The 24,773-nt window shown below is 43.8% G+C and overlaps 1 protein-coding gene across 1 annotated transcript in view; it reads left to right on the plus strand.

Annotated features, from left to right (window-relative positions):
- LOC120033764 (partitioning defective 3 homolog B-like) overlaps positions 1-24,773 on the plus strand; it is a 183,918-nt gene that overhangs the window by 67,103 nt on the left and 92,042 nt on the right. The window contains exons 5-10 of the mRNA XM_038980218.1: positions 2,158-2,252; positions 9,736-9,822; positions 9,949-10,074; positions 11,041-11,552; positions 19,633-19,772; positions 20,140-20,268. Of these exons, the coding sequence (XP_038836146.1) occupies positions 2,158-2,252; positions 9,736-9,822; positions 9,949-10,074; positions 11,041-11,552; positions 19,633-19,772; positions 20,140-20,268 (1,089 nt within the window). The remainder of the gene's footprint in view (positions 1-2,157; positions 2,253-9,735; positions 9,823-9,948; positions 10,075-11,040; positions 11,553-19,632; positions 19,773-20,139; positions 20,269-24,773) is intronic.

Genomic DNA, 24,773 nt, shown 5'->3' on the forward strand with positions numbered 1-24,773 from the left:
ATGTATTTGACCGCAGAATACTTAATGCCTCCTGAGGAAAAAACAGTCACGAAAATAAAAAAACACAGCAGCATACTATTATATTATTTACTTTATTAAATTCAAGCCTCAGTGCGTTTTCATTAGAATGTATTAGATACTAATCATGGGAGATAATTAATAACGCAGTTGGATATTTTGGTCAATGGTTCTGAATTTGAGTACTGCAGCAACAAGAAGTTGCCCACATCCTTCCCTCTAATTGGGCAATTTTTGATAATGTTTTGTTGTCTGAGTGAGGGAAAGGCTGTAATTGAAGAGAACTCTATGTATTTAGAAAGATGAGACATTGAGAATTATAATAAATACCGCTTTGATGTCATACAAGCAAGCCAAACACCCGTGAGTCCAAATGTGAACCTCACATTTCCGTTTCATAAAACTCACGTGTCAACGTTTACGATCACAATGTTTGACGTACAGTTGCAAGATGACATGCCGTCATACCCTGGGTTGTTCTGAACAGAATGATCCTATGTTAGTCTATTGTTAAGAAAATTAGCTAACACTCACCTGAATGCACTCAAATAACGATCTGTATCTCTGAATTGCCTTGCGAAAACCTAACACTGTAAGATAGTCGTTTTTTAACTCAGCTAGTCATGTTGGCAATAGAAAAGGCTTTCAAATGATGCACACCTGACCCAGATAGCGATTTAAAATGGCCGGCTTTTGGATTGTGTAAACAACAACAGTAATTGTGTGATGGCGGGGATGCTGGATTTCTGTTCCAAACAAAACAACTACAAGTGTACTTGCTCTAGTTCCTCAACGGCACAGCTAGGAGAGCTGAAATAATAATATGTATTGTTGACTGTTCTTTGATTCATAAAAGAGCATTGAAATAACTTAGGAACTGTGTACCCTTTGGAGGTGTGTGTGTGTGGCCACTTGGAGACACCAGTTAGTCTTCTCTCTCAAACCTTTCAAAATATGTTGTCTTATGTTGCACCTACCCCAAATCTTACAAGAATATTCTTATAATGTTACTGAATGTATCTAGAGTATTTTCACATTTTGTTATCAAAAGTACACAATGTAAAATGCACATAAAATCAACAGTGTAATGTTTGGTTTCAGTCTTGTCAGGTGAACTGTTGTGTCCTCAACTTTGGTCTAATAATTTCCCCATATTCTCTAACGCGTCCCCTTTCAATTGCTACCATATTTCTTTTGTAAGAAACATTTAAATTTACCCCTTTTCATATAGACCAATTCCCACGAGTGTAAAGGGTTAAACCCAATCTTAGCCTGTCGTCCTCTCTCTCCCCCTCCTTCTCGCACTCGCCCTGTCCCCTTCTTTCTCTGTTTGTCTGTCCATTTTCCCCTGGGCCGTGTGAATATAGCAGAGCTCTTAATGGATGAGATAGAGGAATAGAGGGACGATGCACAATAACAATGGAGACATGGTAACATGTGGCCCATTGTGGATAACCGCTTAGCGACCTAATAACTGGGTCACTATTTGTCTATCTGTGCATGGAGCATCATGTGGTGGTGTGGAGATGTGTGTTTAGGGGAGGAGAAGCGGGGGTCGGACCGAGGGTCCTGGCTGGCCAAGGGCGTAGGGATCGGGGGAGGGGTAAGTGGGAGGCCCCCCTGTATGTGTCATTACGAGGGGGTTGAGACAATGGAGGAGGGGGGTGACACAATGAAAGTGACAAGGCAGAAGGACGTAATTGGGACCCTCCTTTTGTATTGGCCTTTTTTCCCCATTCAATTTTTTATTTTCTTCCGTCAACAGTCTGATTGTGCCGTTATGTATTTTTTTCCTCTTTCCTTTACATTTCACCCCGGGGCTGTTGTTGTGGCGCTAGCATGCATGACTTAAAAATAGCCTCTCTCTCCTGAGAGATACGGAAGGAGAGCAAAACAGAAAGAAGAACCGAGAGAGGGGACACTCACGGAGGAGGTTGAAACCCAGGTCCTTCTGGCCATTGTCTTGTCTTAAAGGTCCTTGACTAGGTGATTGATATCAACTGAAAATCTTGTTTGATTCATTAATTGATTGGTGTCCCTGTCGGTGGACTAGTGGAGAGCGAGTGACTGAGATACCAAGAGTAGACTTGGCTAACTGTGTGTGTGTGTGTGTGTGTGTTTGTGTGTGTGTATACACAGGATGCCAGCCATGCACTGACCAACAGAAGAGAACCCAAAGACCGATTGAGGCTTGACATCCCCATTACAGCCAAGATGAGCCGGGTCACACTCAGGTAGGGGTGTGTGTACACACACAATTACATATTCACATGTGTGTGTGTGGGTTGATATGTTTACAAGGTTTGTTTGTGTGCTGTTATCTTGTTTCATAAGTGTGTTTGCATGTCTGTAACTACTTGTGTCTCTTATGTGTGTGCATCTCGTTCCCTCTGGGCTTGACTGGGCTGGACTGACTATATTGAGAGGGATTACAAATGCCTCCGTTCTTTGTTCTCCTGCCGTGACTAGATTAAACTGCCTTGTGTGTGTGAGAGTGCCAGTGCGAGAGAGTTTTTAGTCCACCATACCTTTGACTCCTGCCCAGTAGCCTACCAGAGACTTCTCACTCTGCAAGCTGAATTTGTAGAGGGGGGGTCTCTCCATGGCAACCTCGGCTGTCTGTCAGTGCCGCCCATGGCTAGTGCCCCAAGGGACCATAATATCCCAGTCTATCAGTGGTAATGTGACACCCTGTTGTGTGTGACTGACTGTGTTTGTGTGTGTCTCCACTTCCTGTAGTTGTCCCAGGAGCCAGGATGCACAACCTGAACTGATATACAGCAAACCATGACCAATATATTGACCGTGTGCTCCAGTATTTTCCTTACAATTTAAGAATGGATTCGATGCGTACAGAGTTTAAAGAGCTTTACTTTGTAAATGGAGAGAACTCACCTAGCTTACTAGCAGTGAAAATGCATTATACACCAGCAATTGGCTTCGTTTATCACCAGTAATTTGCCATTTACATGGCGACAAAAAAAAGGAAAGCAAGTTTGTCAGTGAGGAGATTCATCAGACCAAAGTTGGTCTACGACTAGTCAGTAAAGAGTGTGTGTTCCATCTCTTTCTCCTCTCGCTCTTTTCATCCCCTCCCTCTCTCCCTCTTTGCCTCCCTCCACCACCTCAGAGGAATGGATGTGTTTGTTTGTGTATGCACGGGATGCTAAAAAGGGAGAGGAACGTAAGCATGCATGTATTATAGCCTGGCGCTAACAAGCTCTGGCTTCCTCTGATGAGCTTGTTTGTGCCAGCGTTTGATTTTATGAATGTAAATTTGTTGCATAGAAGGTGTGTTTGTGTGTGTGTGTGTGCGTGTGTGTGTGTGTCCCTGACCCAGGGATGCAGGTGTACTCTTCATCTATGAACTTCCCCACGAACAAAAAGGACAGAGGAGAAAGGGAGGAAGAGAGGGAAATAGAATAAATGACAGTGATGAGTTTGAGTCTCTCTTTCACCAGTTTCTCTCCAAAGCACTGAGCTGGGGCTTTCAACCAGAGATGAACAAGGACAACACAGTCCGATACTGAGAGAGCACGGCCTTTGATAGAGATAGAGGTCCCGTGGATGAGATCAGAGGAAACCGCAGTTTGTATGTGTGTGCGTTTTCACATGTGCGTGTGTGCATTTTGCGCAGTGTGTAGGAGTTTGCACAAGTGTGTGTGTGCCCGTGTGTTTGTGTGTGTGTGCACATGCGTGTGTGTAGAGCTCAGGGACATGACTAATGTATGAGGATCATTATGGTAGTCATTAGTGTGTGCAGTATAATGACTAGTGAAGGGTTGTTGTTCTGAGGAAGGACAGAAGAGAAAACAGTCACTGTGGGAAGTCCGGGGATATGTTAGAATTGACTACCTGTTGTATCTGGGTGGAATGGGCCAGGTTTATTACCTGCATGGCTGGCATCATTTGAGGAGAGGACTCCTCTGTCTCTGTCACACTGTCCTTTTTAACCTCCGCAAGGGTCACACACAGACAGACACACACACACACACACACAACCAAACTGCGTACATACAGTACTGGATTGTACTGTGCACAACCTCTATCAAATGACATTCGCACATAGTCACACATCCAATTATGTCCACTATACATTCAGGCAAACACACACTCACACAGCCTTGCCTAAATTGTATGCATGCAAACATGCATCCATACTAGTGCATGTACATTACCTTAAAATTATAAATATTCAGCTACCTACCGTTTTAATTTAGTTGTCTAAATGCACAGTTGCTTACAAATCACCCGCGCGCACACACACACGCATGCTTTCTCTCTCTCTTTTGCTCTCTGTCACTAACGCGCACACACAAACACACACACCCTTCTTTCCTCCATTGTTCCTCCTTGGCAGACCTACCTTCAAGCTCATTTGTTTGTCTATTAATGTAGCCCTCAGGAAACAGCAAATGGATCTGAAGTGGATGCTGGGGAGAGGGCGAGTGTGTGCATCTATGTTTCTCTAGTGTGTGTGTGCCTCTGTGTGTGCCTCTGTGTGTGTGCGCCACTGTGTGTGCGCCATGTCCTTTCTGCTCTCCACAAACACATGGTCCTATGTTGTTGATCAAGGCTTATATGATAGACAGTTGATTACCTTGCTCATTCAGGTTGATTTGCTTGCGTCTAATTTTTCCTCGTCCTCCCTTTCATCCTTTTATTCCTCTTTTGCTGACTTGCCTAATGCTCCTCCCTCCCTCCCTCCTTCTTTGATGCATAACCACTGTAATCAGGCTTCTGTTCTCCTCCTTTCTCCCCCTTCCTTCCCTCCCTCTCTCCTGTCTGTGTGTATGAGTGACAGTCAGTTCTCCTGTGTTTGTAGCAGACCCCCAGAGCCACACAACTAATTACACTGCCCTAATGAGCACAGTGCAGGACAGGCAGCCAGCAGGTCATCCTGTGTGTGTGTGTGTGTGTGTGTGTGTGAGTATTTGTGTTTGCGTATGCATGATTTAATTGGATGTATTTATATTATAGTGGCATCCATCTTCAGGATGCCCAGCCCACATGGGCCTATAAGACGATGAGTATGTTTACATGCACACTAATAATTTGATATTAAACTGATTATGGCAGTAGGCTGAGTATGGTAAGTCATTTAAACACTTTACTCTGCTACTCTTGAAAGTTCAAAATCGAAGAAAGCATACACTGATTAAAACACCTTGTTTTCTGAGCTAGCTTTCAAATGATTAGGACATGTCAACAGCTTAATCAGCGTTCCAGCTGTGTATTTGACCTGCGCCTGTGCCAGCAACGGTAGCGCAAGCCTCGCTCTTATGTGCGAATGACGAGAGTTAAAATAAATATATACAGTTGAAGTCGGAAGTTTACATACACTTAGGTTGGAGTCATTAAAACTAGTTTTTCAACCACTCCACACATTTCTTGTTTATTAACAAACTATAGTTTTGGAAAGTCAGTTAAGACATCTACTTTGGGCATGACACAAGTCATTTTTCCAACAATTGTTTACAGACAAATTATTTCACGTATAATTCACTGTATCACAATTCCAGTGGGTCAGAAGTTTACATACACTAAGTTGACTGTGCCTTTTAAACAGATAGGCTAATTGACATAATTTGAGTCAATTGGAGGTGTACATGTGGATGTATTTCAAGGCCTACCTTCAAACTCAGTGCCTCTTTGCTTGACATCATGGGAAAATCAAAAGAAATCAGCCAAGACCTCAGAAAAAAAATTGTAGACCATCAGTTTGGTTCAACCTTGGGAGCAATTTCCAAACGCCTGAAGGTACCACGTTCATCTGTACAAACAATAGTGCGCAAGTATAAACACCATGGGACCACGCAGCCGTCATACCACTCAGGAAGGAGACGCACTCTGTCTCTGTAAATCAATCCCAGAACAAGAGCAAAAGGACCTTGTGAAGATGCTGGAGGAAACGGGTACAAAATTATCTATATATACAGTAAAACGAGTCCTATATCGACATAACCTGAAAGGCCGCTCAGCAAGAAAGAAGCCACTGCTCCAAAACCGCCATAAAAAAGCCAGACTACGGTTTGCAACTGCACATGGAGACAAAGATTGTACTTTTTGGAGAAATGTCCTCTGGTCTGATGAAACAAAAATAGAACATTTTGACCATAATGACCATCGTTATGTTTGGAGGAAAAAGGGGGAGGCTTGCAAGCCGAAGAACACCATCCCAACCGTGAAGCACGGGGGTGGCAGCATCATGTTGTGGCGGTGCTTTGCTGCAGGAGGGACTGGTGCACTTCACAAAATAGATGGCATCATGAGAAAGTAAAATTATGTGGATATGTTGAAGCAACATCTCAAGACATCAGTCAGGAAGTTTAAAGCTTGGTCTTAAATGGGTCTTCCAAATGGACAATGACCCTAAGCATACTTCCAAAGTTGTGGCAAAATGGCTTAAGGACAACAAAGTCAAGGTATTGGAGTGGCCATCACAAAGCCCTGACCTCAATCCCATAGAAAATGTGTGGGCAGAACTGAAAAAGTGTGTGCGAGCCACAAGGCCTACAAACCTGACTCAGTTACACCAGCTCTGTCAGGAGGAATGGGCCAAAATTCACCCAACTTATTGTGGGAAGCTTGTGGAAGGCTAACCGAAATGTTTGACCCAAGTTAAACAATTTCAAGGCAATGCTACCAAATACTAATTGAGTGTATGTACATTTCTGACCCAGTGGGAATGTGATGAAAGAAATTAAAGCTGAAATAAATCATTCTCTCTACTATTATTCTGACATTTCACATTCTTAAAATAAAGTGGTGATCCTAACTGACATAAAACAGGGAATTTTTTTACGAGGATTAAATATCAGGAATTGTGAAAAACGGAGTTTAAATGTATTTGGAAAAGGTGTATGTAATCTTCCAACTTCAACTGTAGTTTTCTCATGCAAACTATATGTCCGAACTCCTAATAGGCTTCACAAAAATAACATTGTCGCTGTGGTAAAACCTTGATTTTGGTTGTTGATTTTCTGCATTTATTTAAGTCCCATCAGTAGCCTGTGTCCATGTAAACAGGATTATCAGGGGAATCATTATTCTTGCAAAGCATGTAAACGTTTTAAACTATTTAAGTATTTGGACAAGTTCACCTATGTGTATTAAAGTAGTCATACGTTTGGTTTTTGAAATTGTCATTTTGGAGTCACTTTTATTGTAAATAAGAATAGAATGTTTTTAACACTTCTACATTAATGTGGATGTTACCATGATTACGGATGGTCATGAATTAATTGTGAATAATGATGAGTGAGAAAGTTGCAGAGGAACCAAGGTCATACCAGCAAAAAAACAGGTTAATATCCCCTGGTACTGGTAATTGTGAGAGGTTAACCTCCCCTGGTATTGGTAATGGTGAGAGATTAACCTCCCCTGGTACTGGTAATGGTGAGAGGTTAACCTCCCCTGGTACTGGTAATGGTGAGAGGTTAGCATCTATTGGAGGCGTCTTTGTGCCTCTAACTTTCTCACTCATCATTATTCACAATTCGTTCAGGATTATCCGTAATCATGGTAGCATCCACATTCACGTAGAAGTGTTCAGAAAGCATTCCTAGGGAAATAAAAAATATTTGACACTCAAAACATAAAAACCTTTGTCTTCTAAGCTTTGGAAATAACATTTGCACCCAGGAATACTTATTTTTCTAAATAGCCATTCACGTTTTCTTAATCACTAATACAGAATTGTTATGGTTTGTGTTGTTGCATTTTATCCTAGTTACTCTTAAATCGTCATATAAAGTACAGTCAAATTTATAGTACCGTTCATTCTCTATCCCGTTCATTCTTCTTACCTAAATTGCAGACTGTACATATATGCTTTTCTTCATCAATGTCATTGAACCTACCTACTTCAATTGCCAGAGGCAGTATCCTGGTTCTCAACTGGGCATACAGGGTCTTTTGATGCACATTTGAGTGTGTACGTGTGTAAATTTGTGGCCAGCCAGATCTAGTCATTAGCTCCGTTCCCCTGCTCAGTGGTGTGTTGGTAAATCTATGCATGTTCTCTGTGGGAATCCTTCCCCTCTGTCTACTAGGGTCTAATGGCAGCCTGGTATGTGTGTACCCGATAAAGAGGGTGTGTGTATACAGTCTTGGAATGCGTCCCAAATGATACCACATTCCCTCTATAGTACACTACTTTTGAACAAAGTCATAGGGCTCTGGTCAAAAGTAGTGCACTATATAGGGTGCCATTTGGGACACACATTAGGTTTAAGGACAGCCTGCCCTGTGGCCTGAAGCCAATCATGTTCGAAAGGCAAGCAGCTAAACCTAGCATCACACACCTCTCCGCTCCACCACGCTCCAGCGCCGTACTTACACAGCCTGACAGGGCAGGTTTCACACGCTTGCATAAGCGTAGCTGGACCATGTAAATGGCAGTTAATTCACCTTGACCTTGTTCACGCAACGACTGTCTGTCTCAGAGCGAGGGAAGGGGGGAGAGAGAGTGACTGTATGTATTTGTCTCTGTGTCCAAGGGTTAAAGTTCTCAGTCACTGCGACGGATATCCATCATATGGATTCTGGAGAGGTCGTTTTTGAGATCCGTGTAGATTTGTAATAATAATCTCTTAGGGAGGGGGGGGCTGGTTTGGAGATGACCGCTTAATACAGAAGCATGTCTGTTCTACAAAATACATGTCGTAATAAATGTATTCTCAAACATGTCATTTTTTCTGTTACGCTTTGTGTACTGAACTGACATGCATGATTGTTGCTGACACTGATGTCCTGACGAAGGGAATTAAATAGTCTATAATGTTCACCACCACCACCGCGGCACTCAACTAAAACTGCGGTGCGTGTAACTGCTGGAAAAGTAATTAAGACTCAACTTGATCACTCAGAATTGAACTTTCCAGTGCTGCTATTTTTGCCATGTGATGTTATTAAACCAAAATCAGACAACCTACTAGTATAGGAGTTTATTTACCTAGTTGACTTGTTGCTGTGTTCTATGAGAGACAAATAGTCTTCTCAAGGCACGTTCAAGTTGTAAGGGGGAGGAGACATTTATTCTGACAAGCAAGAATTACAACAATCAGGATGTTGTGTCCAATGGGGTAAATGCAGATGGACCAACCCCATGCGTCGGCCTATATTTACTGCCACTATGCTGCATCGTTTGGGGTACAGGTGATAATGCTTATGGCTAATGGCACATCTGATCATATCCATATCAGATGTGCTAATGGCACAAATTTTAACATACTAATTTGTACATTATTTTTTACCAATATGTTATTGGGCTAATTTCTGGAGGTGGAAATGATATTTTTGAATGTGTCAGTATAATTAAATGTTTATTAATTTGGGAGTAGAATGTCCTTTTAAAATCTCACCGGACCCCATAAACAGTAGGATTGGAATTGGTCTAACGTGCAGGTAAATACATGCACAAAATGATCCTCTTTCCTTAGAAGCATGATGGTCTTTACTTTTTTACATGAAAGGGGAGGTTAACTTGGTCCCAGACAATCGATCTGATTTTTTGTTTTGTTGCTTTAACCCCTGTGTGTGTGTGTGTGTGTGTGTGTCTCACAAGTGTCAATAAAAGCTTGTAAATGTAGATTGAACGTACTCTAGATAAGTGATGTGGGTGTATGTATTACTGTGTGTGTTCCTATTTGTGTATTTCTGTGTTCCTGTTAACATTTTTGTGTGTGAGTGAGAGTTTGTGTTTTGTCTCTGCAGCCCCCTGACCGAGACAGTGGAACTCTCTGGAGAACAGGGGCCGCTGGGGATCCACGTCGTCCCTTACAGCTCCTCACTGAGTGGACGGTGAGGAACACACACATTTACTTTCACTCACTCACTGTAACTCACTCACTCTCTAACACATTCTCTCCCCATACATTGAAGACTGTTTGTGTGTGTGTTCAAACTGTATTTATCATCCATTCTCAGGACCCTGGGCCTGCACATTAAAGGTATCGAAGCGAACAGTCGCTCCAAGAGAGAGGGCATATTCCGGGAGGATGAGTGCATCGTTCAGATTAACGGCACCGAGCTAATGGACAAGACATTTGCCCAGTACGTACCTCGGCTCTACGCTATCGCAGGATGAGTCTCAAATGTCTCCGTATTCCCTTTATAGTGCACTCCTTTTGACCAGGCCCATAAGTCCCTGGTCAAAAATAGTGCACTATGTAGGGAATTGGTTGCCATTTGAGACTCATCCTTGTATCATTTTGGATGCAAGCCTGCTCTACACTATCACACATCTACCATTGTGAGACTGGTCTGTCACTCAGTTTGCCTTTTATTAGGAGCCCTTAATCCCTGCTCTTACAAATCCTCCCTATTCCTGGATTTATCTCACACCACATCTCCACAGCAACAAAAGAGTGTGAGAGAGAAAACGAAAGCGAGAAACACTCATTCTCTCGCTTCACTGTTGTCGGGAAGAGGTTAATTTAGTACTATCACAACATTGGTTAGACTTCAAAAGGAGTGGGACAGTAGCTGTGAGGACTAGTGAGTGAGAAAGATAAGGGAGAGACCAACAGTAAAAAGAGAGAGAATTGGGGGGGTATCAAGGAGGATTGTCTAATCCCCTACCTGAATGAAATGCCTAGTACAAGAGGTGGACCTTGTTAGATCTGATAATTTAGCCCAGAAGAGGCTTGACAATAGGTCTGACACTGCTAGCCTGGTCCTGGATAACCAGTTGCTACTAGTGACTACTACTATAGATTACTTGTCTAAAGACTACTTGTCTCTAGCGAATTGACTCTTGATGGTCTTGTCTGTGACCGCTAGTCAATGCGGATGTTGAGCATAGTAAGCTTGAGTTTGTACTGGTGTTGATACCAATGGAAGCTCTGTGCTTGGTGTACTCGTAACTACTACTAGAGTGACAGTGTGATCTTCCAACACATTTCCATAAATAAATAGTGGAAAACCGTACAATCAAGTCTGATATCACAGTATTCTCAACCTTCAGTTATGTCCTCCGAAGACGGACATTGATGATGTCTCTTCCTCCCACACCCACAGGTCACAGGAAGTGTTCCGTCAGGCCATGTGTTCCCCTCTGGTGCGCCTGGAGATCCTGCCGCTGGCCAACAAGCAGCGCTACGAGAAACGCCTCATCGGGCAGCTCTTCACCGACGGTCACGACTCCATCCCCAAAGCCAAGAGCCCCCTCATGATCCACCAAAAAATGGACGCTAAACCAGAAGTGAAACCAGAAACTGTGAAACCAGAACAGATCAATCCCAAACTGGAGCCGAGACGTCCAGACCTTCATGTCCTCCGCTCCAAGAACCCCGATCTGCCAACCTCTCTCACCCCACTAGGGGAGCACCAGACTGGGCATGTCCCAGTGGAGATGCCCTTCAGTGTGTCCCCAGCCCCGGTGGTCAGGGATCGGGATGGGGCCTCCCCTACGGCGGTGGGGGGCAGCGAGAGCCCTCTGCCCCGGGGAAAGAGTCCCACTGGGCTCCCTAACCTGGCCAACCTGACCAACCAGAAGGGAGGCCAGAAGCTGAAGATTGACCTGAAGAAAGGTATGGAGGCACTATGGAAAGGGGGACACTACAGCTTTGTTCAAATACCCATACTAACATACTACATACTTAATGAGTATATACCATTAGTTAATTTTAGTATACTGGAAATGAACAATATCGTTTCAGTTGAGCGTAATAGAGCTTCACCTGTCAACCAGAAGTTGATGCTGTTGCTATGCAACCTCTTGCTAGCCTGTTAGCTTAACAAATGACTAGCTAAACATTTTACGATTTCGGCTGTGTTCGTAAATTCGATTTGGAGTGCCAGAGTGCGCACTGGGTGTTTTTAAATCCAGAGCGTTGTCAGATTGTCCATTCATTAATTCAGAGTGTTTCGCTCTCAGAGAGTTCAGAGCGCACGCTAGACGCTCTGGCCGAGGAGTAGGGTTGATCCGAGCGTTCAATGGCAGTCAAGCACCCAAGCTAACTGGCTAACGTTGGCTAGCTACTTCCAGACACGAATGAGAGAACACCTCACTAACCATTTTACTCTCCCTAGCAGAGCTGGTTAGGCTGTTTTCATGTTATCTAGAGCGTTGGTGATTGTAACTGTGCTGCTGGCAAAAATTTAAGTATGCTTTTTTTTTTTGCTGACTTTTACTGACACCGGCCATATTCTCATCGGGTGTTGAGCTTTCGTAAATTCATCAGTTATTCTGCGCAATAGTGCTCTGAAATCGGAGGAGATAGCCATTGAATCGCACGACTATACCACTTAGCAAAGAATGATGTGATTAATCAAGTCAATAAACGTTGGTTAGATAGCAGATGGTTAATATACTGCCTGGCAAGTTCGATGTATCAGTAGCCAACTAACGTTAGGTAGCTAGCTAACATACTGGTACATACTGCTGTAATACTATGCGGTTTGTAAGGAAAGCATAGCTAACAATTGTCATCCAACGTAACGTAACTTATTTGAAAAGGCATTACTTTATTACATTTTCCTAACATTTGTCATAATTAGTTTGTATCCGCTCTCGTCGGACTGCCATTTTCTTCAAATCTGAAAAGTTATGAAGCCATGCCCATTTTCGGAAGAATTGCATTGTGGGGCGGCAGGTAGCCTAGTTGTTAGAGCTTTGGACCAGTAACCGAAAGGTTGCTAGATCGAATCCCCGAGCTGAAAAGGTAAAAATCTGTCGTTCTGCCCCTGAACAAGGCAGTTAACCCACTGTTCACCGGTAGGCTGTCATTGTTAATAAGAATCTGTTCTTAACTGACTTAGTTAGTTAAATAAAAATACTACTAATAAAAAAGAGATATGGGCCCTAAAAGCACGGAAATAGTGTGTATGCTTCATATTTTGGCGAATTTAGTACGTCATCTGGGAACTTTTGGCATACTAACTATATCCATACTATGACTAATAAGCATAATATATACTCAATTCACATCACAAATAGTATAGTTAGTGCTGTTAGTATGAGTATTCAAACACAGCTTATGTGTTATAGAGCACACCGGGGTGATTCACACCTTTATTGGTTCACAACATTTCGATCAAAACAGATCTTCAACAGGTTTTTGTTCTTTTGTAAAGGTTTAAGGTGTTGTAGTGTTGGGTTCAATTTAGTTTTCAATCCAGTCGATTCAGTGAAATGAAATTTAAATCATGAATTGAATCATCGTAGAAAACAATGGACAAATCAGTTTTTAATTGAAACTGAATTCTTAGGCTGCGTTTACACAGGCAGCCCAAATCTCTTATTTTGTCATAATATCAGATATTTTGCCAAAAGATCAGAATTGGGCTGCCTGTGTAAACCCAGACTTAGAGATTATGTGGTTGTGCTCTTCCATGGTTAAAGCGGCAATCGTCTGTAGAAACAATAACAATTTGATCCCCGCCCCGGTTTCGGTAAAAAGCTGAGGCATGGGGCTGGAGAAATGTAACCACTCTCAAATCGATAGTTTAGGTGGTTTTAACCATGTTTTGAGGCTATATAGTGTTTTTTTTTGTACATGTACTTTGTTTACGAACATTTGAGTCCTTAAAAACAAATATTTAACCTTTTATTTAACTAGACAAGTCAGTTAAGAACAAATTCTTATATACATTGACGGGCTACACCGGCCAAACTCGGGCAAAGCTGGGACAATTGTGCACCGCCCTGTGGGACTCCCAATCACGGCCGGTTGTGATACAGCCTGGATTCGAACCAGGGTTTGTAGTGACACCTCTAGCACTGAGATGCAGTGCGTTAGACCACAGCGCCACTCGGGAGCAAACAAGCTTATATTTTGTGATCTGATCGGGTACGACAGTTGAACTAAGCTCATGAGGCATTTATAAATTATGTTCTTCAAGAATCAATGGGTACATACCAGTAATTTACAAGTCCAAAAATGGATGTAGCAACTAATGATTACCCCTTTTAAAGACTTCTCTCCCAGCGTGAGTGACTGCTAGGAGGTTTAGAAGCATTAATGGAAGGTAGGCAGAAGCTTAGCTGCCAGATGAGATTTGATCACTCACTATCTTTTCGTATGCCTCTTTTGGCTTTTCTCCACCACTCACCATGGTGGCAGTTTTCACTCATTGCTTGGAGGCACGTACACACACAGGCATGCACGCGCAGACACAAATAGATACACATGTGAGCTTGGACACACACACACACACGCACTCTTGAAATCACACTGTGGCCACAGGGAGAGGAGCCATGAGAGGGAATGATATCTCAGGATACCTCTCTCTCTCTCTCCCTCCCCTCTCCTTCTTTCTCTCCCTTCACCTTCCTCCATCAGGCAGTGTGAGGCCTGCTCACACGTGAAATTGAAAGCAGCCCTCCTCTTAATCCACATAAGAAAACAGTTGTCCCTCTGGCTTTGTGGCTGAGGTCGTGTCCCGAATAGCACCCTATTCTCTTTGTAGTGCAATACTTTTGACCAGGGCCCATGTGCACTTTAAAGGGAATAGGGTGCCAGCAGAGAGGGCTCCACAGCAGACCAGTGGAAGTTGATCACCAGTTTACTCAGGAGGAACCCACTAAGCCCCACACAGAATGCAGGGTGAGTGGAGAGATGTCGCCCTCCATTTATTGGCACACCAAGTGACCTTATTGCGACGTGATGGGATGATGTGGGGTCATGATGATGGGGACAGGTCTGTCCGTATTGAAGAAAGGCTCTGCTTTTTTGACTCCACCAATGCAAGTCCTGCAGCCTCTAGTTTCATCTTATCTTGATTATTGTTCAGTCATATGATCAAGTGCTACAAAGAAAGACCTAAGCTGTGTCCGAATACCCATACATAATGAGTATATACTATATATACTATTAGTTCATTTTAGTATACTGTAAACGAACAGTAACCTTTCAGTTGCGCGTACTTGCTCTTCACCTGTCTAGCGGAAGTTGGTGCTCTTGCTAGCTAGTTAGCATAACAAATTACTAGTTAGACATTTTACCAATTTGGGTGTGTTCTTAAATTCAGTCTGGATTGCCAGAGTGCACTTGTAAATTCAGAGCACTTCGCACTCGGAGCGCACAATGGACGCTCGTGCCGAGGAGTAGGGTTGATTGGAGCGTTCTGGCCTTACAACGGCTGTCAAGCACTGATGCTAATGTTGGCTAGCTAGCTAGCTACTTCCAGACACAAATGAGACCACTCTGACCAGTTTACTATCCCGAACAGAGCTGGTTATCCAGAGCGTTGGTGACTGTAACTGTGCTTCTGGCAGAAATGTAATTACGCTTTTTTCGCCGACGTTTACTGACACGGCCATATTCAACGGGTGTTGAGCGCTTGTAAAGTCATTATTCTTCGGCCTGGTACACTCAGACGAGAGTGCTCTGAAATCGGAGTAGATAGCCAGAGCGAATTTACGAACGCACCCGAATGTCCATTGAAAACGCACAACGACTATACCATTTAGCTACGCTAAGAATGACGGGATATAATCAAGTCGATAAACATTGATGCACGTTTGATGTATAAGCAGCCAACTAACGTTTGGTATTTAGCGAACATACTGATGTAATGATGCAATATGTTATGTGGTTCGTAAGGACAGCGTAGCTAACAAATTGTCAGCCAACACAACGTGTAAAGTAACTTATGTGAAAAGTCATTACTTTATTACATTGCTCAACATTTCCTTAACATTTATCATAATTAGTCAAAGCAATGAATTTGTATCCACTCTTGTTGTACTTTGCCTGCATATTTTCCACCTTTTACTTCAAATCTGAAAACGATGTGAAGACACGCCCATTTCCTGAAGATTTGCATTATGGGCCCTAAAGTACGGTAATAGTGTCCTCTGCATGTATACTTCATATTTAGGCGAATTTAGGACGACATCCAGGAACTTTTGCATACTAACTATATCCATACTATTGTTGATAAAACGTTTACTTGAGACAGGAGAACAAGTGGAGACATAGGACGAGGTGGATAATTTTATAATAAGGCCGTTTTATTCAAGTGTAAAGATATCAGGCAAAAGCGTGCACGGCCCCTTTCTGTCTGATTCTTATGGAATCGTCGGAGAAGAGAGGCCCTCTAAGCAGTACATACAGATTATATAGGCAACAAGCAAAGTAGGTTGATCTTGTCGTCTGGCCTTCCGATTGGTCGATCTGGGTCGTGGGTAGTCCTGTTCGGCCTGATGTCGACATTCCATTGGCTTTTCACACAGTTCTTTGTCCTAGTCACATCCAAAGGCATCCTGCATGTGCGTTTGTTTTCACAGGCCCTATTCATGGGGGAGGGGATGTGTGTGTGTGTCTGACAAAGTAGTGGGGATGGGTGCATGTTGTGCCAAGAATAGCTTATGTTGAGAAGTGGTTAAAACAAGTTACCAGTATCTTATACAATTTCTTACACTATGACCAAATAGTGCGGTTAGTATGAGTATTCTAACACAGCTCTAGTTAAGCTGCAGCTGGCCCAGAACAGAGCGGCACGTCTTGTTCTTCATTATAATTATTAATTATATACCCCCATCTATCTTCAGAGCTCGTGCTGCTAGGTGACCTAAACTGTGACATGCTTAACACCCCGGCCATCCTAGACTCGAAGCTTGATGCCCTCAATTTCACACAAATTATCAATGAACCTACCAGGTACAGCCCCAAAGCCATAAACACGGGCACCCTCATAGATATCATCCTAACCAACTTGCCCTCTAAATTCACCTCTGCTGTTTTCAACCAAGATCTCAGCGATCACTGCCTCATTGCCTGCATCCATAATGGGTCAGCGGTCAAACGACCTCCACTCATCACTATCAAACGCTCCCTGAAACACTTCAGCGAGCAGGCCTTTCTAATCGACCTGGCCCGGGTATCCTGGAAGGATATTGACCTCATCCCGTCAGTAGAGGATGCCTGGTTATTATTTAAAAATGCCTTCCTCACCATCTTAAATAAGCATGCCCCATTCAAGAAATTTTGAACCAGGAACAGATACAGCTCTTGGTTCTCTCCAGACCTGACTCCCCTTAACCTTATAAAAAAACATCCTGTTGCGTTCTGAATTAGCATCGAACAGCCCCCGTGAAATGCAACTTTTCAGGGAAGTTAGAAACCAATATACACAGGCAGTTAGAAAAGCCAAGGCTAGCTTTTTCAAGCAGAAATTTGCTTCCTGCAACACAAACTCAAAAAAGTTCTGGGACATTGTAAAGTCCATGGCGAATAAGAGCACCTCCTCCCAGCTGCCAACTGCACTGAGGATAGGAAACTCTGTCACCACCGATAAATCCACTATAATTGAGAATTTCAATAAGCATTTTTCTACGGCTGGCCATGCTTTCCACCTGGCTACCCCTAGCTGGTCATGGGTGCACCTCAGCCACGCTCAAGGTCCTAAACGATATCTTAACCGCCATCGATAAGAAACAATACTGTGCAGGCGTATTCATTGACCTGGCCAAGGCTTTCGACTCTGTCGATCACCACATCCTCGTCGGCAGACTCAACAGCCTTGGTTTCTCAAATGATTGCCTCGCCTGGTTCATCAACTACTTCTCCGACAGAGTTTAGTGTGTCAAATCTGAGGGCCTGTTGTCCGGGCCTCTGGCAGTCTCTATGGGGGTGCCACAGGGTTCAATTCTTGGGCCGACTCTCTTCTCTGTATACATCAATGATGTCGCTCTTGCTGCTGGTGAGTCTCTGATCCACCTCTACGCAGATGACACCATTCTGTATACTTCTGGCCCTTCTTTGGACACTGTGTTAACAACCCTCCAGACGAGCTTCAATGCCATACAACTCTCCTTCCGTGGCCTCCAGCTGCTCTTAAATACAAGTAAAACTAAATGCATGCCCTTCAACCGATCGCTGCCTGCACCTGCCCGCCCGTCCAGCATCACTACTCTGGACAGTTCTGACTTAGAATATGTGGACAACTACAAATACCTAGGTGTCTGTTTAGACTGTAAACTCTCCTTCCAGACTCACATCAAACATCTCCAATCCAAAGTTACATCTAGAATTTGCTTCCTATTTCGCAACAAAGCATCCTTCACCCATGCTGCCAAACATACCCTCGTAAAACTGACCATCTTACCGATCCTCGACTTCGGAGATGTCATTTACAAAATTGCCTCCAACACCCTACTCAACAAATTGGATGCATCACAGTGCCATCCGTTTTGTCACCAAAGCCCCATATACTACCCACCACTGCAACCTGTACACTCTCGTTGGCTGGCCCTCGCTTCATACTCGTCGCCAAACCCACTGGCTCCAGGTCATCTACAAGACCCTGCTAGGTAAAGTCCCGCCTTATCTCTGCTCGCTGGTCACCATAGCAGCACCCACCCGTAGCACGCGTTCCAGCAGGTATATCTCTCGTCACCCCCAAAGCCAATTCCTCCTTTGGCCGCCTCTCCTTCCAGTTCTCTGCTGCCATTGACTGGAACGAACTACAAAAATCTCTGAAACTGGAAACACTTATCTCCCTCACGAGCTTTAAGCACCAGCTGTCAGAGCAGCTCACAGATCACTGCACCTGTTCATAGCCCATCTATAAATAGCCCACCCAACTACCTCTTCCCCTACTGTATTTATTTTGCTCCTTTGCACCCCAGTATTTCTACTTTGCACACTCATCTACTGTCAAATCTACCATTCCAGTGTTTTAATTGCTATATTGTATTTACTTTGCCACCATGGCCTATTTATTGCCTTTACCGCCCTTATCTCACCTCATTTGCTCACACTGTATATAGACTTATTTTTCTACTGTATTATTGACTGTATGTTTGTTTTACTCCGTGTGTAACTCTGTGTTGTTATATGTGTCGAACTGCTTTGCTTTATCTTGGCCAGGTCGCAGTTGTAAATGAGAACTTGTTCTCAACTTGCCTACCTGGTTAAATAAAGGTGAAATAAAAATAAATCAGAGGGCTAATATTAATACTATGCATGCCATTCTCTCTTGGTTAAGAGTTGAGGAAAGCACTTGTTTTTATAAGAAACAATGTTTTGGAAATTCAGAATTCTTTGCATAGTCTACACACACACACTTACCCCACCAGACATGCCACCAGGGGTCTTTTCACTGTCCCCAGGTCCAGAACAAATTCAAGGAAACATACAGTATTATACATAGCCATGATTCCATGGAACTCCCATCCATCTCATATAGCGCAGGTGAACAGCAAACCTGTTTTTAAAAAACAAATAAAGCAACACCTCACGGCACAACGCCTCTCCCCCATTGTCACCTACTTGTTGTGTGTATGTACTGACATATGTGTAACTGATAGATACACACACACTACATGTTAATGTTTTTAAATGTATGTAAATTGTAAAGTATTTTGAGTTTAGTCTCTTTTTCGTTATGTCGGACCCCAGTAAGACCCCAATGGGGATGCTAATCAATCAAATCAAGGATGGGAAAGATAGTATAGCAAAGGCTATCAGGATAACTGATAAAATCCCTCTGTCCCCCACTCTATTTCTCTCCTGTTTTTTCATCTCTTTTCCTCTCTTCTTCATTCTCTTTCTTTCCCTCTCTCTCTGTCCCTCTATCGTTCCTTTAAATAATATATATTTCTCTTTCACTCCCTGTTTCTCTCTCCCCTCCCCTCCCACCCTCCCCTCTCTCGCTCTCCAGGTACCGAGGGGCTAGGTTTCACCGTGGTGACCCGGGACTCGACGGTCCATGGCCCGGGGCCCATCCTAATCAAGAACATCCTCCCCCGGGGCGCCGCCATCAAAGATGGCCGCCTGCAGCCTGGCGACCGCATCTTGGAGGTGAAACCCTCATTTGACCTTTGAATTCCTTGAAAGTGCATCCTTCCTGCCATCCCATCCTTGAAGTAATAACTGATTCGGCATGATTCGATAGGTGAACTCAAGTGTTCCAAATCATGGCATTCACCAGTCCATTCATGTTTAATCATCAGTGATTGCTTCATGGAATGGAGGAAGGAAGCACTTTTTCAAGTATTCTAACAGTGCTGTCTTGCTGATAAACTAGTTGTATTTTTTCCCGGAAGGTGGTCATTTAAAACTTTAAATATCTAGGTGGAAGTATGTATTCTATGTATTTATAAGCACTGTGAAGCACATTGTGTATATACTGTACATATTTGAACCCTTTCCTGTGATGTGTGTGTAGGTGAACGGTGTAGACATGACTGATCGAACTCAGGAGGAGCTGGTGGCCATGCTGCGCAGCACCAAGCAGGGGGACTGTGTCTCTGTGGTGGTGGTCAGACAAGAGGATCTCTTCCTACCCAGAGAGCTGGTGAGAACACACACCTTTATCTCTCTCTAGCCACCTCCAATTGCTCTTGACTCTGCATGATCTTTGATGCAGATAGGTTACCAGGAATTTCCACCTTTCCCCTCTTTGTCTTAAAAATGTTGTTACCCCTCAAAACGTCTTTCTCTTTCTATTAGTATTGAAGGGCGTTCAACCTCTTTGAACTGCCCTTTTGCTCCCCTGCACGCATGCCCTCACCTACAAACAAGCACACACACACACACACACACACACACACACACACACACACACACACACACACACACACACACACACACACACACACACACACACACACACACACACACCCATTGAGGCCCAGCACACGTACCCAGCGCCCCATTCCTCTTCCTGCCCTTATCTGGGTTTGTTGACTCAGAGGCTGACAGGAAGTCACACACACGTCCCTGCGGCCTCGCAGGAAGTGGTGCGTGTCGACACACACGGGTGTTAAGTGACCGTTTAGATGTGGCCAGAGATCTCTCTGACTCCTCGCTGAGTGGCGTGTTTTTACCCCTTTATCTAAATAAGCTGCCCGTCAGCTGCCAAGGTGGTACCCTACAGCAGCTTGTGTGTGCAGGTGTGTGTATCCTGTGTATAACTGTGTGTGTGTGTGTGTGTGTGTGAGTGTGTTGGTCCTCTCCGGAAACAGCGCTCTGTCCTTGTGTGCCACTCACTACTCCTGTGATTATTCACATTATTCAGTTTCCTCAACTTCAAAGCATTCAGGAGGGACAACTCCGACGCTTTGTAGTGAACGATGTATGGAAACACGCAAACACACTCACTCAAGCACACACACGCACTCAAGCACACACACACAAGCATGCATGCACATACACACACATGCACACACACAGTGCTCACATTAGCCCTCATTAAAATACCCTACATTTCCACAACATCCACACTTAGGTGCTTCTTGAATTCCTCTTTTGTCTTGTTCTTTTGAACTCTGTCTTTATCTGGGCTGTTGAAGTTAGAGGCCCTTAAAGATAAACTCCTTATCTTCTCTGCAAGTCTCTTCCTCAAAGATAGTTTGATGTCCCTCAAGCTCATGTACATGTTCACACTCACTCAAGTTCAACAATGCTCACACACAGAACTTATGCAGGCAGGCACGCGCACACACATGCACACTCATTCCAATACCTTAAACTTCCACATTTTGATGCAATGGTGGTCCGTTGTACAGTTGATGCATACATGTGTAACACTTGTCTTCTCTCCGTATTATGCCTCAGTCACAACCCTAATGCTGCAGCTGCACTCACAAAGCACTCACAAAATCCTCCCCGACCCATTCTAATGTGATTGGGTTAGCATCTCCCAGAGGCCAATTATAGCTGTGTGTGCATATGTTTCTATGGGCTATAGTAGTGAAGGCCAAAACACCTCAAATAATTCATACCTAAAGGGGACCTAAAATGTCAAAATCAAATAGCTAAATGATCCATGGTATGCCCCCCCCCCCCAACAGAACCGCTGCTGTTGGGAAGTCTAAACTGTCCATGAGCAGCTTGCAGTGCCCATCAGCCTTGGTACTTTATCCACAAGAAGGCGCAATCTTGAGGCCGTATTTACTCTGTTTTGGAGAAAGAATCCCCTCTCAACGAGCACACTGGAAACAAGGACAATCAACACAATCTTCGCCAATTTTGCCCAGTCAGGGTACACCTTAGCTGAAGTCCCTTATGAGGACCTTGTGTCTTATGCATGAGTAAAAATAGAAACACACACACACCTGTCACTCATTTCCAAGCAGCTTGAGGATTTATTAGCCTATGAAGTCTATAGTTGGAGCACATCCATTGGTATTTCCGTCAATGAATAAAAAGCATTATTTTGCATATTTCTTTTTTTTTCTCAGACAATTTGGCCGGCAACAAATATATTTTTGTACTTTTACCCCCTTTTCTCCCCCATTTTGTGATATCCAATTGGTAGTTAGTCTTGTCCCATCGCTACAACTGCCCTACAGACTCGGGAGAGGTGAAGATCGAGAGCCATGCGTCCTCCGAAACACAACCCTGCCAAGCCGCACTGCTTCTTGACACATTGCTCGCTTAACCCGGAAGCCAGACGCAGCAATGTGTCAGAGGAAGCACCGTCCAACTGGGGACCGAAGTCCGCTTGCAGGCGCCGGCTCGCCACAATGAGTTGCTAGAGCGAGATGGAACAAGGAAATCCCCGCCGGCCAAACCCTCCCCTAACTCGGACGACGCTGGGCCAATTGTGCAACGCCTCATGGGTCTCCCGGTCACGGCCGCCTGTGACACAGCCTGGGATCGAACCCAGGGCTGTAGTGACACCAAGTTTTGTTCACTCGGGATAACAATTTTTTTAAAATCTGAGTTTCATTTTTTTTATAGGCCATTTACTGGCTAACGGAAAACCTGGTGCGTGTGTGCGTGGACCACACTCAGGAGAATGGCTTCTTCTATGAGTCCAAGATTAAAATATGAAAAGACTGCAACGCATTTGTGTGAAGATGTGCATGTGATCAGAATTTGACTTTAAAATGCCAGTTAGACTCAACTACATTACATCCCTCACTATTGTAATCAAATGTCCTATCCACCCTTACTTGTATGAAAGAACTCCGGTTTTGTGTGTGTGGTGTCCGAGCACACACACACATCTATGTTTTGATGGCAACATATATTTTCCCATGAGCTTTTAGCAGTTTATGGAAAACTAATATATTTCACCTCTGGGCTTGTCAGCAACACGAGGGCATAGCTTGCACGCACATTATGTTATTCTATCCTTGTGGGGACATAAAATGAATTTCCATTCAAAATCCCTTTTTCCCTTAACCTAACCCTTACCATAACCCTAACCTAAACCTGTAGCCCAAACCCTAAACCTCAACCTAACTCCTAAACCTAACCCCTTACCCTAATTGTAATCCTAATTCTAACCCCTAAATTTAAAATTGTGTTTGTCCTCATGGTGACGTGTGAAATTTCCCCACGAGGGGGAATTTTCCTTGTTTTACTATCCTTGTGGGGGCTTTTGGGGATTTTAGTTCCTCTCAAGGATAGAAGAACCAACCCCCACACACACACACTCAGAAAAGCATCCCTCTGTTCCTTGTGGAGGAGAACACACTTTAACTGCCCTGTCTTCCTCTGTGAGGTGTTGACATAGTTGTTGCCGTGCAGCTCTTCAGCAGAAAAACATGGTGTAGCGAGCGATGGATAGCGACAGCTGGATATCCTGTCATTCACACAGAGACCGAATGACTCCCACTGTGCTGTTGGAAGGGGTTCATGGCCATATCCTAGGACCTTAAAACAGTGGTGCAGTTCCTGCTGATGTTTCCCTGTGACACTTTCAATACTTACGTTTAGGATGATGTCATTATTTAACTTACGTACAGTTCACTGAGTATACAAAACATTAAGAACACCTGTTCTTTCCATGACCTAGACTGACCATGTGAATCCAGGTGAAAGCTATGATCCATTATTGATGTCACTTGTTAATCCACTTCAATCAGTGTAGATGAAGGGGGATGAGACAATTTTAAAGAACGATTTTTAAGCCTTGAGACAATTGAGACATGGATTGTGTGTGGGTGCCAGTCAGAGGGTGACAACTGTAAGTGCCTTTGAATGGGGTATGGTTGTAGGTGCCAGGCGCAACAGTTTGTGTGTGCCAAGAACTGCAACGCTGGTGGGTTTTTCACACTCAACCGTTTCCCGTCGGTATAAAGAATGGTGCACCACCCAAAGGACATCCAGCCAACTTGACACAACTGTGAGAAGCATTGGAGTCAACATGACGAATCCCTGACGAATTCAGGCCCTTCTGAGGGCAAAAGGGGGGAGGGGTTCTAAATGTTTTGTACACTCAGAGTAAACTGCCATCTAAATGACTGACACTTGCTCATTAATATTGTTAGGGAATATTCAATCAAATCACAAACTGTGCTGTCCGTCAGAGGAGCTGAGACCCTTGTTTAGAAGCAAAATGATAATTCAATTTCATTTTACACATGTGCAGAACGTGACTCCGGTTACTTAGACACTAAGAATAGGCGATCGGGTCCCGAAAGCGAAGCCTGGGACTATACTTAGGTGTGATCCTCGCCTTTTCAAGAAAAACTTGATGATTAAACCTGATCTGGACTTGATTGTCAGTGTTTAGTTTGTCCCTCGGATTGGATTGGATGTGATGTGGATTTATGGATGGATGTGCCCTGAGCAGGATCAAGGGGTCACGTCACACAAGGCTAACCTGGAAGTGTGGTCATGAGACAGGAAGCGTAGTGGCCTTGCAGCTAGCCAGACCTGTATGTTTGGTCGTGTTCGAGAGAATTAAAACCGTGATGTATCATGGATAAATTGAGTGACTGATTTTACAAATAATATTGAGTAGTTATTTGTGATCCAAGGTCTCGACTCGCCTTTAAAAGTGGTCCAACGCTCCTTTTGTCTGTCCGTCCATCCATCTGTCTTCGGAAAAGCTCAGCGTGGCGG

This window comes from Salvelinus namaycush, chromosome 40 (assembly GCF_016432855.1).
Source record: "Salvelinus namaycush isolate Seneca chromosome 40, SaNama_1.0, whole genome shotgun sequence".
Taxonomy (NCBI): domain Eukaryota; kingdom Metazoa; phylum Chordata; class Actinopteri; order Salmoniformes; family Salmonidae; genus Salvelinus; species Salvelinus namaycush.